Genomic DNA, 17,315 nt, shown 5'->3' on the forward strand with positions numbered 1-17,315 from the left:
TTTTAGTTTACTATAATAACCCTGGTTAACACACATACTATTCTATTGATTCAATTCCATTTTAAATGCCATTAAACTTTCTTTTTTACACCGAAAAGTACTGTTGATTTAGCTTAACTTGAACCCTTACTCTTGAACCCAGAATATTCCATAAAGTTAATGGATATAACCTGTCTTGTTAGTTCTTCTCCTTTTCAAGTTGGGGTTACACTGACGGAATAGTTTATAATAGACCTAATGCTGATTTTGTAGGGCAAACAAAAAGAACAAGAGACTACAGAGAGATTTTGGAGAGCCCTCAACACAATCCACCTGTCAAACACAGTCACTCACTCACACAAACACACATTTATGGCCTTCAGAGGTCATTGGTTCTAGCGGACAGCTGAACGGCTTTGAAAGCCACACACACATACAAGTCGTAAAAGGTTAGGGTTGAAAATTCTATAACCGTATGCTTCGTTTATTTGGATAAAGTCAGGTGAAATCTAGTTGTGCGGCACATATGTTTTAGTGTTTGAGTCTGTGATGCTAATTTTCATATGGTATCATAAAAGCCTGTCTGACAAGAGCCAGTTTGAATAGTGAGGCATTACTGCTTTGATAGAGGGTGCATAACAGGTGGGACCTGTCGGAATGTCAGTGCAGGCAGACAAATCACTGGCAGCTGTAACAGCACACACACAAGTACAAACACACACACACTCTCTCTCTCTCTCTCTCTCACACACACACACACACTCACTCAACAGATGACATGTTTTTAAAGGTATCTAGTTTTATATAATTAGCAAATTGCAAGAGGCCTAGTTACTTAAGACAGTTACACCATCATAATTACAAAGAGATAACATGCAAAGAAACCAGCAGAGAGCCATCTCAGATTTCCACTGTTCCCAAGACAGAAAGCAAGTAGCGCCACCTTGTGGACAGCCATTTACCTTCATTGGAAGGTACATAATTGCAACTGAGTGTTTAAAAGAACATACTGACTGAGTGTTTAAAATAATATATTAGATATAGATTATTCTAATAACTGATTGCATATAAAAGTAGTTTATATGATAAACTGTACATAAAAAAGTTTGGGGTTAGTAAGAAATGAATACTTTCATTCAGCAAGGATGCATTAAATTGATCAAAAGTCACAGTACAGACATTTATAAATTAATGTTACAAAAGATTTCTATTTCAAGTAAATGCTGTTCTTTTGAACTTTCTATTCATCAAAGAATCCTGGGGAAAATGTATCATGACTTCCACATGAAGAACATTTCCAGTTTTTGTTGTTGTTCAATTTTGTTGTTTTCTGCAGCGAGCACTTTTCATACCCTTTATTTCTGGCTGATGCACATTTGTTTCAATCTATAAGAATAATCAGCCTACACTACCGGTCTAAAGTAAATATATGTTGATATATTTTAATGTAATTTATTCCTATGATGGTAAAGCTGAGTTTAGATCATCATTACTCCAGTCTTCAGTGTCACCCTTCAGAAATCATTCTAATATGCTGATTTGTTGATTATCAGTTTTTAAAACAGTTGAGTACATTTTTTTTTTTCAGGATTCTTTGATGAATAGAAAGATCCAAAGATCAGCATATTTATAATGTTACGAAAGATTTCTATTTCAGATAAATAGTGTTCATATCGATATCGGAATTATATCGTATCGACCGAAATTAAGAAATATACCGTGATAAATTTTGGCCGTATCGTCCAGCCCTATTCTCAGTAGAAAATACATTAACTGGATGCAAATTGACTTTCGCAGAATGCTTTCATTGCAGGAAAATTCTGTCATTATTTACTCACCCTCATGTCTTTTCTTCCACGGAACACAAAAGTAAATATTTGTAGCAGAATTTCCAAGCTACTCTTTTCCATACAATAAAGGCATTTGGCTAAACCTCTCTAAGTAAATCACACAAATAGGAATGACATGAAAATGAACTATCCATTTAACAATTTTTATATCCCTACTAAATTTTTTTTTTTTCATTGTATTAAAAAAAATCTTTTAGGTCCTTTCACAAGACCACATCCCGCTATATGGCGCATGGTTTTTGGTGAGTGACTGTTAACAGGCTCTTCTTGTGTATCAGCGGCTATGTTGACTCAACCTCCAATGCATTGATCTATTGGCACTTTTCAGGTCTCAGTGTCCTTTACTTCCTCTTCCTGGTGCTCCTCATCTTCCTGAACTGGGATCAGGTGAAGGTGCTGTTGTATTGGCTGGACCCCAATCTACGGTACGCCACACGAGAAGCAGATATCATGGTGAGTGATATGATATCCAAAAAAACTAAATTCATCCTTGTGTGAGAGGCTATAAAGTTTTTTGTCATCAATAAAACCATCACATCTTATACTCTTTGTTGCTGTAGGCCGGCATTTTGTGTTTCTAAATAAACGATAATAAATATGTACTGGCAACTCAAGTCATTATTTATTCACATTGAGCTGTGAACACCTAAGCTTTTCTCGCTTCTCAACTGGTCTATCCTACGTTTTCTGCAATCTTTGATCTTGTTAGTTAGTCCGGTAATATTTTCCACCATGGATCCTTGGCTTTCATTAGAGTCCCACAATTTTTTTTTTTTTAATTACTTCGTTTACAAACCAGTATAAACGGAGACTGTTGCTGATGCATAATTATTGAACATTTAATTTAGGCAAGTTAAAATAAAATAAATAAATAAAAATGAAGGAGTGCATTCATTTTTATACAATCTGTGATTTCCTGTATAATGTCATCTTTGTCTATAGCCGTATAGTCGTGGTCACAGCAGACTAGTGCAGCACATAGATTATGTCTGAGCTGTGGAGTTTGAAACCCTCCCTTCAGTGTGTGTGTGTTTTTTTTAATCCAGTGAATTATGATTAATTACTGTAAAGAGATAATGCCAGCTTTCTGTAAGAGGTTTCTATGTAGCTCAGAGGACGGCCTGACTGCGGACATTCAGCCAATAGGATTATTTGAATCTCTGTCCATTGACATCAGGCTCCATGTCGCTCACTGTATCTAATTCGCACTGTGCCCTAATTTGTGTCAGTTTTTGTTTTTACTCATTTGTAAAATTTGTAAAATTGTTTCTTGAACAAAAAAAGAGGCTAATACAGCCCTTATATGTTGTAAAGCAAATAACATGTTCTTTAGTGTAAATAATTCTGAAGTTTTCCCATACAATTTTACAGTATTTATTTATAAATTTTTCTATTTAATAGTTTTTTTAAATGTTGTATTTGTTTTATTTATTTATTTTATTCCTAATTTTACAGGAGTATGCAATAAACTGCCACGTGATTACATGGGAACGCATCCTGAGTCATTTTGACATTTTTGCCTTTGGTCATTTCTGGGGCTGGGCAATGAAAGCTCTACTCATCCGCAGCTACGGACTCTGCTGGACCATCAGCATCACATGGGAGCTCACAGAGGTAATGCATTTTAACGGTTGGGGCCGGCTTTTTTATGTTTTTTGTAAGAAGTCTCTTATGCTCACTAAAGCTGCTGGTTTGATAAAAAAACAAAACAGTAAAAACAGTTTAAAGCTTTATATATACTGTAAATGTTTGTTGGATATGATTTATGATTTGACACCATGTGTGGGTGGATGTCTTTCCCAATCGAATACCTTTGAAAGTAAGTAGCTGCTGATGCAATAGTACTGATTATGCAACTTCCTCATAACTCCATACTTAACCTGTAAAATTAATGTAAAGGAAATATGACTAAGTGTTCTTTGACTAAGCAAATAAAATATAAAATCACAGTTTGAGGTAAACCCTTATAGTATCCTATTGAGTATAATTTTTATGAGTGACAGTTTTATTGTTTGAGGCATGCCTATTATTATTATTATTACTGTTGATACCATTATATGAGCTGATGCCAGATGCATTTGCTGAGATTATCACTAATTCACAATACTGCCTTGAGCAGTACTGAGCAGTGGAAACCGCCTGGATTGTTATATAGTGCATACCACCGCTTATTGCTTTATATTTCTCTCTACTCTCTCTTTCTTCCTCATTCAGTTGTTCTTCATGCACCTCCTGCCAAACTTTGCAGAGTGCTGGTGGGATCAAGTCATTCTTGACATCCTGTTGTGCAATGGAGGGGGCATTTGGCTTGGCATGACTATGTGTCACTTTTTAGAGATGCGTACCTACCACTGGGCCAGTATCAAGTAAGCTCTTTTTACGATTAATCTGTGGCTGTTCCCCATGAAGCCAACATTAGTTATCTGTGTTAACTCCAAACCTGTTTTGCGCTACATTCTTGTTGAATCATCTGATCCAGGGTTTTTAGGTCACTGAGGTAGTGTACAAGGATGTTCATGTGTCTAGGATTATTGTAAATGGGTCGTTTGTGTGTTTTGTATGTGTTCAGGGATATCCACACAACCACAGGCAAGCTGAAACGGGCTGTTTTGCAGTTCACTCCGGCCAGCTGGACGTATGTGCGCTGGTTTGACCCCAAATCCTCTTTTCAGAGGGTGGCTGGAATCTACCTCTTCATGATAATATGGCAGGTGTGTGATGCTACAGAAATGTACTTGATGGTGATTGTGATCTAAAACATGAGTAGTATGGAAAGATTTTTAGTTTATGCTACATTCAGGTTTAGTATGTCACGTATGAACTGAACCAACAGTGCGAAACTTTACTTTAGCCATGACTTTCCAAGTTGGCTGCATTTAAATTATAGTCACAGTGAAAAAATGAGTGTTGATGATAATTAAGATTTCATTATGATTACATTATGTACTTTTAATGAGAACCTTAATAATCTAGCTTGACAGAAAATACTTGTTTAGCCAGCTTATGGCGACAAAACTGCATATAAAGATTCCAATCAAAGTGCGCACATCCAACCGGCCAAAAGCTCAATGCAGGTGCTCAACCACAAAAATGTTCAAACAGGAAAATCAAAGTTGGCACACCACAGCTCCAAAAGTAGTAAAGTATTTAATTATGTTCTCACCACAGCTGATGTTTCGAGCCTAAAAGCTCTTCATCAGACGATCTGGTCTTCATCAGGTCTGATGAAGAGCTTTTAGGCTCGAAACGTCACCTGTGGCGAGAACATAATTAAATAATTTTCTACTTTTGGAGCTGTGGTGTGCCATTTCAATATATTTTAATATATAATGTATTCCTGTGATGGCAAAGCTAAATTTCCTGCAGCTTTTACTCCAGTCTTCAGTGTCACATAATCCTTCAGAAATCATTCTATGTTGATTTGCTGCTCAAAAAACATTTCTTATTATTATCATTGTTGAAAACATGATTCATACCTTTGCGGAAACCATGATACCATTTTTTCAGGATTATTTGATGAATAGAAAGTTTAAAAGAAAAAGAACAATATTTATTTGAAATGGAAATCTTTTGTAACAATGTAAATGTCTATACTGTCCCTTTTAATCAATGTTCAATGATCAATGTAATGTGTCCTTTCTAAATAAAACTATTAATTTCTTAAAAAAAAAATCTTAATGACCCCAAACTTTTGAACACTAGTGTAGATAAAGCATCAGTTATACACCTAATGTGCCCTTTGACCTAAAAAAAATCTTCTGTTTAATTGAAAAACAGAGCAAGAAATATGAAATTGGTCAATACATTCAGATGGGCTTGAACAAACAGTAGCAGACCACAGATTTAGACTTCATGTATCTTTGTGGTTCTTTGGGTTTTCACTCATTTTTGTCCTGTTTCTTTGCTCTCCAAACAGCTCACAGAATTGAACACGTTTTTCCTGAAGCATATCTTCGTATTCCAGGCCTCTCATCCTCTCAGCTGGTGCCGGATCCTCTTCATTGGGATCATCACTGCCCCCGCAGTGCGGTACTGTCCAATTACCCTCTTCCGTGTTCCAGCGTAATCCCTTGAAATTAACCTTTCTTTGTAGTGGCACATCTCACCCGACCAAACAATATTAAGACATTTCACTTTATTTTTGCTCTGGCCTTGTTTTGCTACTATAGAGATCAGGGCCCGGTTGCATGAAAGTCCTTAAGTAATTTGACTTAGGAGTATCCCTGAGGGGAAAAAATTCCCTGAGGTAAGGGATTTCTTTAGGAGCGTTGCAACAAACGTCTTAACTGTCACCCTTACCTAAGTGTTTATACTAAGCGTTTCACGGTAGTTTCTGACCACATACGGCAATGGGTGCTGCGGTTACTATAGTTACCACATCTCACAATAAACATAGATATGTATATATCTATGACAATAAACAGAACATAAAGAAATACAAACCTAACCTACTAAAACACGAACAAACATTAAATAAACGAGCGCTGTCCGTTTCTGCGCAGCTTTGTGTACAGTCGTTACCAATGAAACCGCTTTGTTTCTGCAGTTAAATCGCCTCCTGCTGACTAATGATGAAAAATTTACCAAATGTGAAAATTGGCGCTGCAAACACGCAGGGTTGTAAATGTGAACAGGTGGATTGACAAGAAGATAATGCATTATAAAAATCTAAACAATTAAGACATACATTACATTTATATTGTTATTTAATTAATGCAATAATTGATTCATAATAATTGTTTAAATTAATATAATAATTGATACAACTCATCCATTTTCTTAAAAAATTATATAAAACTTTTTGTTTTGTGAAAACTTGTAAGTCATGCTTTTTACAGTCATTTTACAGTTTAATTTGTTACCATAGTCATTGTCCTACTGTGCTCATATGATATTTTATTTGTGGAGGTCTTAAAAAATATCTTAAGACTTACATTTGAGTTTAAAAATCCTGTAGATACTGAGTTTAAGATGACTTGAGGGAGCTGTTTTGGTCCCTTAAATTTATTAAGGTGAAATGGTTACTAAGGACTTTGTAGCAACGCTTAAGGGAACACTTCGATAATTAAGGGGAATACTTAATGACAGCCTTAAGGTTCCTTAAGTTGACCCTTAGGATTTTTCTTGCAACCCAAATTTCACTAAGGGTTCCCTTAACCTTATAACTAAGGGATAGCTTGAGGGCTTTCATGCAACCGGGCCCAGGATCTTTATCTCTTCAAAATCTGATGTACTAAAGCAAAACCTTTTCCTGGAAAGGCAGGACATGAGATCCACCAGAAATGAGAAACATGAGAATGCCATGTCTTCAGAAGCCAGTTATTTTATTTATTGAAATTATTTATTTATTGTGGAGTGTGATCCGATGATCCATAAACATCCACACAGAAATGCCGTTTTTCCAGCCATATAATCATTCTAAATAAATGCATTCATTTTGGATAATGAAGTTTGGCAGATGTTTATACACCCATTGTACTGTTTGATGCCAGAGGTGTTGAATGACTCCTATTATTTATCGTTTGCATTTAGGCAATACTACGCATATCTAACAGACACCCAGTGCAAAAGAGTTGGAACACAGTGTTGGGTGTTTGGGTAAGTACGTTTCTTTATCTAATGCAACCGTTCTATGTAATATCTGTCAAAATAAGGATTTTTAAAAATCATATTAATAGTTTAGCCAGTGTTTTTTTACAGTTTGGATGTTTTGGGTCTTATAATCAGCAACAGATGATGACTTATAGGGATAGTTCATCAAAAATGAAACTTCTGTCAAAATTTCCAAATCTTTCCAAACCTGTATGAATTGTGTATTGAATTTGTGGAGCACATTTTGAGCAGTTTACATTGACAATGAAAGTCAGTGGGGTCCAGTGTTGTTTTGGACCCCACTAAAATTTCCAAATCTTTCCAAACCTGTATGAATTGTGTGAAACATAAAGGAACACATTTGTGGAGCACATTTTGAGCAGTTTACATTGACAATGAAAGTCAGTGGGGTCCAGTGTTGTTTTGGACCCCACTGACTTCAGTGAGTAAACAAAAACAGTTTAAAATATTTTCTTTTGTGTTCCAGAGTATAAATAAAATCACACAGGTTCTGAGAGACATGACAGAGTTTAAATTTTTGGGTGAACTATCCCTTCTACATAAAGACCGTGTCATGAAATTATTCTGTCTGTTTAATTTTGAACTTATTTTTGAAATCCAGAAAAACAGTTCTTACAGTGGTATAGATACAGAGCCATATAATGCATAGGTTTAGTTCCATCTCGCCACAGCTGATTTTGTTAGAGTCAGGGGATTTGTGTCCTGTTTACCAGACAATCTCACTTTTTCCATTCGATTCCAAACAATGGAGGTATTTTCTCTTGGCTTTAAGCTCCAGGTCTGCCAGATTATTCCTACATAGTCTGGTGACTAGAGTTAAGAAACCTCACTTTTGTGTTTGCAAGTGCTACAAGTCTAAAATGCTCATAGAGATGTACCATTATGCATTAAACACAAAAAGTTATGTTTATTTATTTATTTTTTATATTGAAAGAGGGTTTATTTACATGGTTTCATAAAACCTGAAAGTATTTGATACTGTTGTTGAACACTTAAAGGGATAGTTTAACTAAAAATTAAACTTCTGTCATTTACTCACCCTCATGTTTTTCCAATCACATGTGACTTTATTCTGTGGAACAAGAACAGGTAGTATTTTGAATTCTGTGTTTTTATGCTACACAATAAAATGAATGAGGCCCACTGTTTTTGGACCCCATTGACTTTTAAACATTCTTCAAAATATTCTACTTAAAAATGTATTTATTTATTTATTTATACTACATCATACTACAGATAACTAAATATCAGACATAAATATCAAATTATTTATCATAATTTTCAACAGCATTTATGTTGTTCTGGCATTTAAATATTTCTTTTCAAAAATTGTGAAAGCTTTTGCTTGAAAGTTTGTTGGCTTATTTATATAAACAAACAAACAAAAAGACATTTTAAGTGTGGTTTAAGTGTCCTAATACTTTCTGGGGTGTTGCATTTATGAGTGTGTTTCTGTTCTTCCTTTTAGGGCCATTGCTTTCCTGGAAGCTCTGGCTTGTATCAAATTTGGACAAGACTTGTTCTCTAAAACACAGGTTCCTTATGTTGTCCTTTGGCTTTTGTGTTTGGTGAGTGTTTTGGTTGAAATTTCCTTTATTTATAAATATTGTTTAAAAGTAGTATTACTATTGTTATATATTTATATTAATTTATACATAAGTATTTATCTATTTATATTTGTATATTATTATCTTTTAAAATGAATTTTAAAGAGACATTTTAGAGATGTTTACTCTTTTCCTTAACAGATAGTGAAACCTTAACAAATATCGGTTATGTTGCTGTACTGTGACTATGATGCAACAGTTTATTATGTTCGTTTATACATCTGTAGTTTACACTGAATGTTTACAGATTGGACCCTGTGTGTTTCTTTAAACTAAATACAGTGGGATCCAAAAGTCTGAAACCACATTCAAAGTCTAATTGAAAATAGTACAGAAATGTTGTATGGCATTTACAATTCTTCATTATTTAGTCCTTCACTAATAAAAAAAAGCAAATTACTGGATCATGTGCAAGCGACATAAACCAAATACTAAGACATTCTGAAATTCATTTTCAGAATTTTGAATCCCACTGTATGTGTGGTGAAGTCTCATGCACACGTTCTCTCTCTTTCTCTTGCCACCTTCCAGGCTTTCATTACTTTTCTCTGTCTGTATGGAATGATTTGGTATGAGCAGAATTATGGGAAGAGACTGAAGGTAAAGGACCGTATTTATTCATCTGTTACAATAACTTGATATACTGAGAGATACTAAGATCCTTAATTAAATACTGTGGATTCTTCAACAAGAATATACATCTAGTGCTGTCCACTGGTCATTCACAACCTGACAGCATTTACATTAGAATCATCCCGAGCAGAGAGCACAGAGAAAGTCACAATGAGGTGTTAATAATTTGCTCAGGTGTGAGTCTTTGTTGTTTTATCCTGGTTTGTGCTGTACTTGCATATCAAATATTGATACACTGATAAATCTCTTAACATTGACAGAACATTGCAGACTGTGACGACAGCACCCTTATTGACACGTATGACCACATTCTTGAAACTGCCAAAGGTAACATACAATCTGATTTGTTTTAGAGGGTTTCTCAAATGACATTAAACATCTAGAAGTTGAATGTTTTAAGGAGATTTTTCACACTACGCTCAGATTTATGACAGGGAATTTCCTTTCAGTATTTACATTTTCTACCCTATAGATTAAAATTAAAATAAAATAATTGTACTATGATATTAAGACCATATAAAGAACATTTGAGATTTATTTACCCCTCGAATATATAATTTAATCTGGTTTTAAATCTGAATTTAACACCAAAACGTATATATTATTACATAATTACTACTATTAGCAGAGAAGAACTCCAGTAGTAATTCCACTTCATCACGGAGAAGAAAAGGAGGCTCTGGAAAAAACAAAACAATCAATGGAACAAGCGGCAAGAAGTGACCACAGCTAGAGACTGATGATCTCTCAATGGACCACAAGGGGTGAAAGAAAGAATATGTCATAAGCGGTTGAAGAGAGTTTAAGCGGTTAGCTGTGTTATAGTGTGAATACACAAGAAGCGGTTCTATAAACAGAGGACACATTCCAAACCACAAGCCTCTGTCTTTACTATATACACTAGTTTTTATTTTCATAGCACTTGGAAGGAAACAATGATTTGTGGTATGCCAGGATTACGGGAAATGACACAATGCACACTTTCCAGTGGCACTGATGTGACTTTCATATTTAGGAATGTCAGAAGCGTCTGAGCCAGTGAATGTTTGTGATGGCCCTCCTAATGAAATGAGCTCAATGCTGCCAGGCTTTCTGTAAAACATGATGGGAGCGTTATTCAGCTCTGATTATTTCTTATTACCAGTATTGTTAATGCAGACCAAGCCCTGTCTTAAATGTTGCACATTTTTCTCCACTTGCCCTTTAATCAGTGAATGTTTTGTTGACGCATACCTATGCATTGATCAGGGTAAGAAATGTTATGCATCATTTCATTGTGAGCTTAAAAGCGAGCTCTCCTTTTTTGAAAATCCTTTAAGCACTTGTTTTAATGTAGTATGATCTTGGCACAGCTGTTCCATTATCACAACATTTACAGTTTTTCAGTCTTCTTATATTTGCTCTTTTAAATGAATACTGCAGGGTGGTTGAAGGAGAGGCAGGTCGTGACCTTTTGCATTAAGAGCTGTGGATTTACTTAAATGTAATATGATTCAGCTTTTTTGGCAAAATGTAAAGGTTGTTTAGAAATAATGACATAATGTTGTGTCAACATGTGGTGTCATTTTTTTCCTATACTTTTATAGTTATTGCTTTGTATGTTAACTTTTGTGATAAGATTTATACCTGTGTGAGTATGTGGGCATGTGCATACATGATTTTAGTCCCATAATGTTTTCTGTGTGAGGCCTTTAAATGACGATGCATTTCTATATGCAGTTTTTTGAAATAGCTGTAATTTTTGCAAAACCTACATTTAGGATTTTGTGCTGTTTTTGTAGGCAGGAATGTTTTTTTTCCATGGTTTATTAATACTAAATGGTAGCCTATGCATGCTTATATTAAGGTACTATCACTTTTTTCTTTTTCTTTATTTATTTTTTTTACATTCTGCTTTCATGGACCAAATTGTTGAGCAATACCCAAGCTGATAGTTATACAGAATCTAATATTTTCCCCTGGAAAAACATCAAAACCTAAAATAACCGTTAAGATTTCTAATCATGAATTTTGTATGCATCTGCAGTTTGGAAGGTGACCAAAGAGTCTGCATAAAATGTGATGTCAAACTTGAATCCGCCACAGCAGTGTTCTCATATCTAATTTTTTCAGACCTTTAATATGATAATCAGGAGAAATGAGGTGTGACCATTTTGTTTTGAGATTTATGAATGAATGGTTAAACTTTCCACAGATGTGAAACCCCTCAAGGGGATGTTATTTTCACTTTCTTAACACAAATACTATCATTGAGTAAATATTTCAAATAAAATACTGAACTGAAGTCTCTTTGGTTCTTAGTAATTGTAGTATAATTGTTTGTGTTTCTATGGGGGGGGAATTTATACCTGTAAATGTTTTTTTTTTTACGAACTTTGCAGTGATATTGGTTTGTTTACCTTACTGTAAACGTCTAGAAAAAGTACAATCAGTATTTAAATCTGATTGGTTATTCCAGGACAAAAAAGGATGTTGAACCAGGAGCACGTGGAGTCTGGTTCACTAAATATTTAAAGCAGCACTATGTAACTTTTGGCGCTCTAGCGGTTAATAAAAAGAACTGCACACATCCCGCGGAAGAACATTCCAACCGGAGCTACTTCTCTTAAGTTTATGTCTATGGCGATTCACACAGGTATGTGTTACTCCGCAGCGGTGACGACCCGACCAGGCTACAATAGTCCAAATATAAGTACTTATTATAAGTGTACCGTAGTGATTCGGAATAAGACAAAAACGCGGTTTGGAAGATGAATTCATGATGTACTCGCTCATTATATACATTTTGCTAATTTTGAACACAGAAAAGGTTACATAGTGCTGCTTTAATGAATTATTGGTTACGATCATGAATCTGATATAAAGTTTTGATATAGGCCTATACATTTCAGAACAAATATCTCCCTCCTTTATAATTTATCCAACATGCCATTAAAGAAGTAAGTGTAATTAATGTTACTATTATTATGTTATTATGAGTAAAATATGGTCTGTGATTAAATTCAGAATTCATGTTTGAGCTACTGACTGTGTAGTTTATCTTCTAGAACACAACATTAAATTCTCTTGACGTAATGTTTGCCACAGGCCTTATTTCACTCATAACCACCGATCTGAATTCCACGGCCGGTTGGCCTACAAACTGACGTCAGCCCCGAACGCACGTGTCTGTCCGAATTACATTTCCCATAAACCCCAACGCCGAAGTGGCTGATGGTATATTGGAGGGCTGCGCTGTGACAGCGGAGCTCTATCCGGCGAAGCGCTACTGAGCAGACGCAATCTAGTTAGCCATGGCGGCGACAGGAGGAGGGAAAATCAGATCAAGAAGATACCACATCGCTTCAAAACCTTATGCCAAAGGCAAACAGGTAAATAAAACGAAACCCTAGTCGCCACGGCAAGGATTTTAGCGGTTCTTAGCTTAAAGCGCACCGGTGTTTTGCCAGCGGGTTTTGTATTTGTAAAGCGGGAGACGTTTTGAGGCCTGTTTCAGGCCTGTTCACGTTCTTCCAGCACACGGTCTCAACACTTGTCACCGCAATACCGCTAACTCATTTGACTGAAGAGACGTAGCCGTTAAGTGAGGAAAATGCTCAAAATATGGCGTCAGAGAGGTGGAATTTTAATGTTTTTAAATAATTTAAGACAATCGCGTGAACGCGTTTGAAAACACAACCCGTTAGCCGTTAGCTGCGGCTCGTACCGGCGTCATACAAGAATACTTATATTTGAATATAAATAACCCTCTGGATAAAATGCTCTTTATACTCCGAAGCTCACGTCTCCCATCTTTTGCGCCGCTCAGAGGGTCCACATGTGGGTAACCTGAGCTTCACAGCACGTTTGGCAATGTTTTCTTTAATAATATTTCATGTCTAAGTCTTAAACTTGGTTGAAGATCAATTGGATATGACTGGCGAGTCTGGTACATGTTTTGCATAAATTCGGAAAGCACAGGTAATTAACGCACTAGGTTTGTCATCATGAAGAAAGGCGGGATGAGTGCGTGTCGTGGCGTGTTTTCAGAGCGAACTGTACGTTAGCTGGAACTCACATGCTGCGTTATGAAAAGAGAAATAGTGCAATGACTAACGCACGTTAATGGATTAATGTCATTCCATGTTCTATGTACAGACATTTTAATTAGTCCTTTACTTAACTTAAATCATAAGCTAGCCTATATTTGGCTAATAACTTTAGCAATATTGATATCTTTTTGCGTGATAAGACCTGTGTGTTTTAGGGAAATTAAGTAGAACTTATGTAAATAGAAATATTGTATTTTTTTTTACTGAGATCTGTATATTTGGTAAACGGTTAATCATAATTTGTTAAAATAGTCAAATCATATATTTTTATTTTTAGTCTAAAGATTAGACTGTTTTTCTGTCAAAAAAACAAATGAAGCTGGTACTGCATATTGGTTATTATATACATAAATTATTTGTATTGGCAGTTAAAAACATTGGTCTCTAATTCTAAACTAATGTTTTTTGAGGTGTCAAAATGTGGCAGAGTTGTTTGTCTATTCTGATCTCATGTAGTGACTAAAACTGTTATGCCATAGAAAGTGGAATTAGTAAAGAACAGGGAAGTCTCTGTTCTTTTGTATTGCATTTGAAATGTTTAGCAACTTAAAAATCATGGAAATGCCCATATTTTCTGTTGACACTACCTATACATATTTTCAATGCGCATCATTGCACCTAGTTTTCCCCCCACTGGCATTGCATAAACTGCACACACTTGGACCGCCCTTTTTTTCTCCAAAAATTATCTTAAAATGTTTAAGGGAAAATGTATACTCTAGATGCTGTATTTGATCATTTCTTTTAAGCATTTCACCTTTCATTTTAAATGCTCCTGTATTGTGGCGTTTTTATGTGCAAATCTATGCTGCACCTCACTTAAAATGAGGTAATAAAACTGCATGTATAGTATTAAAAAATGCTGTCTAAGCCATTTCAGTTAAGTATATCATCACATCACAACTTTTCCAAAGTGTGTCGTGTCAGTTACACATGTGCATTTTAACACTGTGCAGAGATAGTTGAGGTTGCAGGTGTGTTTACTAGATTAGATGGTGTCATAGAGTGGAGTATAAAGTGTGGTTGAACTTAAAGGGGTCATATAATGCTACATGCACTTTTACAAGTTGTTTGAACTGAAATGTGTGTTGGCAGTGTGTGTACACACCCACCCTAAAATGATAAAAATCCACCCAGTGTTTTTTTTTTTTTAAATCTGGTTAAATGTTTTCCCCTTTCTCAAATCGAGCCGATCTCTATTATGTTCGTTTTTGAAGGGAATGCGCCCCCGATCTACACAAATGCGTCTGTTCGCGCAAATCATTCGTGATCCAGCTTCACCTACAGAAGAAGTGAGTGTAAGGTTTTTTTAACGAATCTTTGCAAATTGCCTTTCCTAATAATGTGCTAATTAGCAAGTTTAACGATGAATGCAACTAAAGTAAACAGTCTCTCTGAGAGCGAGGGGCGAGGTCAGCAGAGCTCATTAACATTTAAAGAAAAATGTTACAAATCTGCATGCTCTGAAAAGAGCTGTTTTTGACAGGGTAAAAAAGGTGTTTTTTTACACTACCATTGAGAAATTTTAACCAAACTATGTTACAGACTTTTCATCAAGACCCTAAAGAATCATATCAACTTGTGGAAAATGGGCATCCTATGACCCCTTTAAGTCATTGTTTTTCCTGTACACTTTATGAAACTGCTCTCCCACACATTTTTGGTAGTATTGATTTTCCTTGCTGACTTTGGGTGGCGCCATGTGTGCACTGTTGACAGGAAGTGACTTATGTTGCAACCCTGAGCTCATGCATGAGGCCCCAGCCGTGAACACAGCTGGATTTGTATGCCGAGTGCATGCAGCATATTCATGTTGTTTATCCTTTATGTAGTCTTGATTTCAGAGTAAGGCAGGAAGATTAATTACGCTCTTGCTCTGGCCTATATTTAAATCACAAGTGTCTATAAGCATTAAAGGCCTTCCATTTTGATTGCGCAATGTCTCCCAGCTCTTCTGCTGAGGCCAAATGGACTATTTAGCTTTCCCACCTGTCTGAGGGTCACATGCTTACAGTGTTCAGCCAAAGAGCTGATCTGTGGTGTTGCTGTGTCCAAACCCTGGAGCTCAGTTAGAGAACAATAAGCCTGTAGTGCTTGCACAGTGATTTGGTCCCCAGGGCCCCTTTTAGACGACAACTGAAGCTCTCAAATCCAGACCCTCTCTAGCCTTGGGGATCCACACTGATTCTGCAGTATGGCAACTAATGAATCAAAGTTTAGGATGTCTTTTCTTGCAACTTGGCTGCATGCTTAGTAGATAAGTTGAAGGCTGATAATGATTCCTGATAATTTACTCACCGCTATGTCATCCAAGTTGTTCATGTCTTTCTTTCTTCAGTTGAAAAGAAATCAAGGTTTTTGAGGAAAATATTCCAGGATTTTTCTCCATATATTGGACTTCAGCGGGGACCGACGGGTTGAAGGTCCGAATTTGCCGTTTCAATGCAGCTTTAAAGGCCTCAACACTATCCCAGCCAAGAAATAAGGGTCTTGTCTAGCGAAACGATCTGTTACTTAAAAAAAAAAAAAATTTGATATACGTTTTAACCACAAATGGTCGTCTTACACTAGCTCAACTTCACGCATTACGTAGTCACATTGGAAAGGTCACACGTGACGTAGGCGTAAGTACCAACCAAGTGTTTACAAAGTGAACATGCAAAGAAAGTTAAACGCCCTTTACTAAAAAAGTAAAACTATGTTGGGCGATTTTAATGTTGGATTAGAAAATGAGATGGAGTTTTTCGCCCTTCCCTACCTTTTTGAACCCTAGTACACAGACGAAGAATTAACCACGCATGACCTTTCCTACGTGAAGTCGTAGACGCACATCGCAGAGCTAGTGCAAGACAAGCATTTGTGGTTAAAAGTATATACATTAAAATTTTTTTATAAAATTACAGATCGTTTCGCTAGACAAGACCCTTATTCCTCGGCTGGGATCGTGTAGAGTCCTTTGAATGGAGAAATCCTGGAATGTTTTCCTCAAAAACCTTAATTTCTTTTCGACCGAAGAAAGACATGAACTTCTTGGATGACATGTGGGTGAGTATATTGTCAGGAAAATTTTAGTCTGGTAGTGAACTAATCCTTAAAGTAGAGACCTGCACTCCCGCGGGAGTATCGCGGGACCCAACGCAACAGGGTGCGGCGCGGGACAACTCTTGATGGGCGAGTGCGGGCGGGAAGGGGAAGAGAATCGTGTGTGTGCGGGATGCGGGAGAAAAATGATTCGCGGGACTCCCGCAAAATAGAAATAATCTAAACATAAAGTGTCTAAAACATAAATTATTTATCTTTTGCACAAAAGCAAAAAGAACAACTAATATTAACATTAAAATGATTGACATGCACAAGCTAGGCATAGTTTCTATTTATAACACGTGTTTAAAGGGTTGCGCAATGTAGCCAATCACAGATTCAACTGTTGATTTCTGGAATGCAATGGCCAATCAGTTGGAGCGGGACCAGATAAGATATATTTCTGCGGGCGCGGGACAGAATCTTGCGGAAGCGGGTAGGATGAGGTCTTTGTGAACAGT

The 17,315-nt window shown here is 36.2% G+C and overlaps 2 protein-coding genes across 6 annotated transcripts in view; both read left to right on the forward strand.

The window, feature by feature from the left end:
* The first annotated feature begins 1,674 nt into the window (after nt 1-1,674).
* On the forward strand, nt 1,675-11,658 carry LOC107754276 (phosphatidylserine synthase 1-like). 2 transcript variants are annotated; one of them, XM_016570666.1, is made up of 11 exons: nt 1,675-2,071; nt 2,158-2,282; nt 3,285-3,443; nt 4,044-4,195; nt 4,399-4,540; nt 5,746-5,858; nt 7,362-7,427; nt 8,911-9,010; nt 9,581-9,649; nt 9,943-10,009; nt 10,308-11,658. In XM_016570666.1, exons 1-11 carry the CDS (start codon nt 1,945-1,947, stop codon nt 10,403-10,405), a joined length of 1,218 nt encoding a protein of 405 aa, XP_016426152.1. In that variant the 5' UTR covers nt 1,675-1,944; the 3' UTR covers nt 10,406-11,658. The 2 variants fall into 2 exon arrangements, with proteins under 2 accessions (XP_016426152.1, XP_016426153.1); XM_016570667.1 differs by having other exon boundaries at nt 10,311-11,658.
* Nucleotides 11,659-12,906: 1,248 nt separating this feature from the next.
* The window catches only part of LOC107754277 (nuclear pore complex protein Nup153-like), a 19,883-nt gene continuing 15,474 nt past the window's right edge, over nt 12,907-17,315 (forward strand). For 3 of the 4 annotated variants that reach the window (XM_016570668.1, XM_016570670.1, XM_016570671.1), the window contains exon 1: nt 12,907-13,053. In XM_016570668.1, the coding sequence (XP_016426154.1) occupies nt 12,976-13,053 (78 nt within the window). In that variant the 5' untranslated portion in view covers nt 12,907-12,975. The remainder of the gene's footprint in view (nt 13,054-17,315) is intronic. The other variant, XM_016570669.1, reaches the window with a different exon arrangement.

This window comes from Sinocyclocheilus rhinocerous, unplaced genomic scaffold (genome assembly GCF_001515625.1).
Source record: "Sinocyclocheilus rhinocerous isolate Xijiao unplaced genomic scaffold, SAMN03320098_v1.1 scaffold262, whole genome shotgun sequence".
Classification (NCBI taxonomy): domain Eukaryota; kingdom Metazoa; phylum Chordata; class Actinopteri; order Cypriniformes; family Cyprinidae; genus Sinocyclocheilus; species Sinocyclocheilus rhinocerous.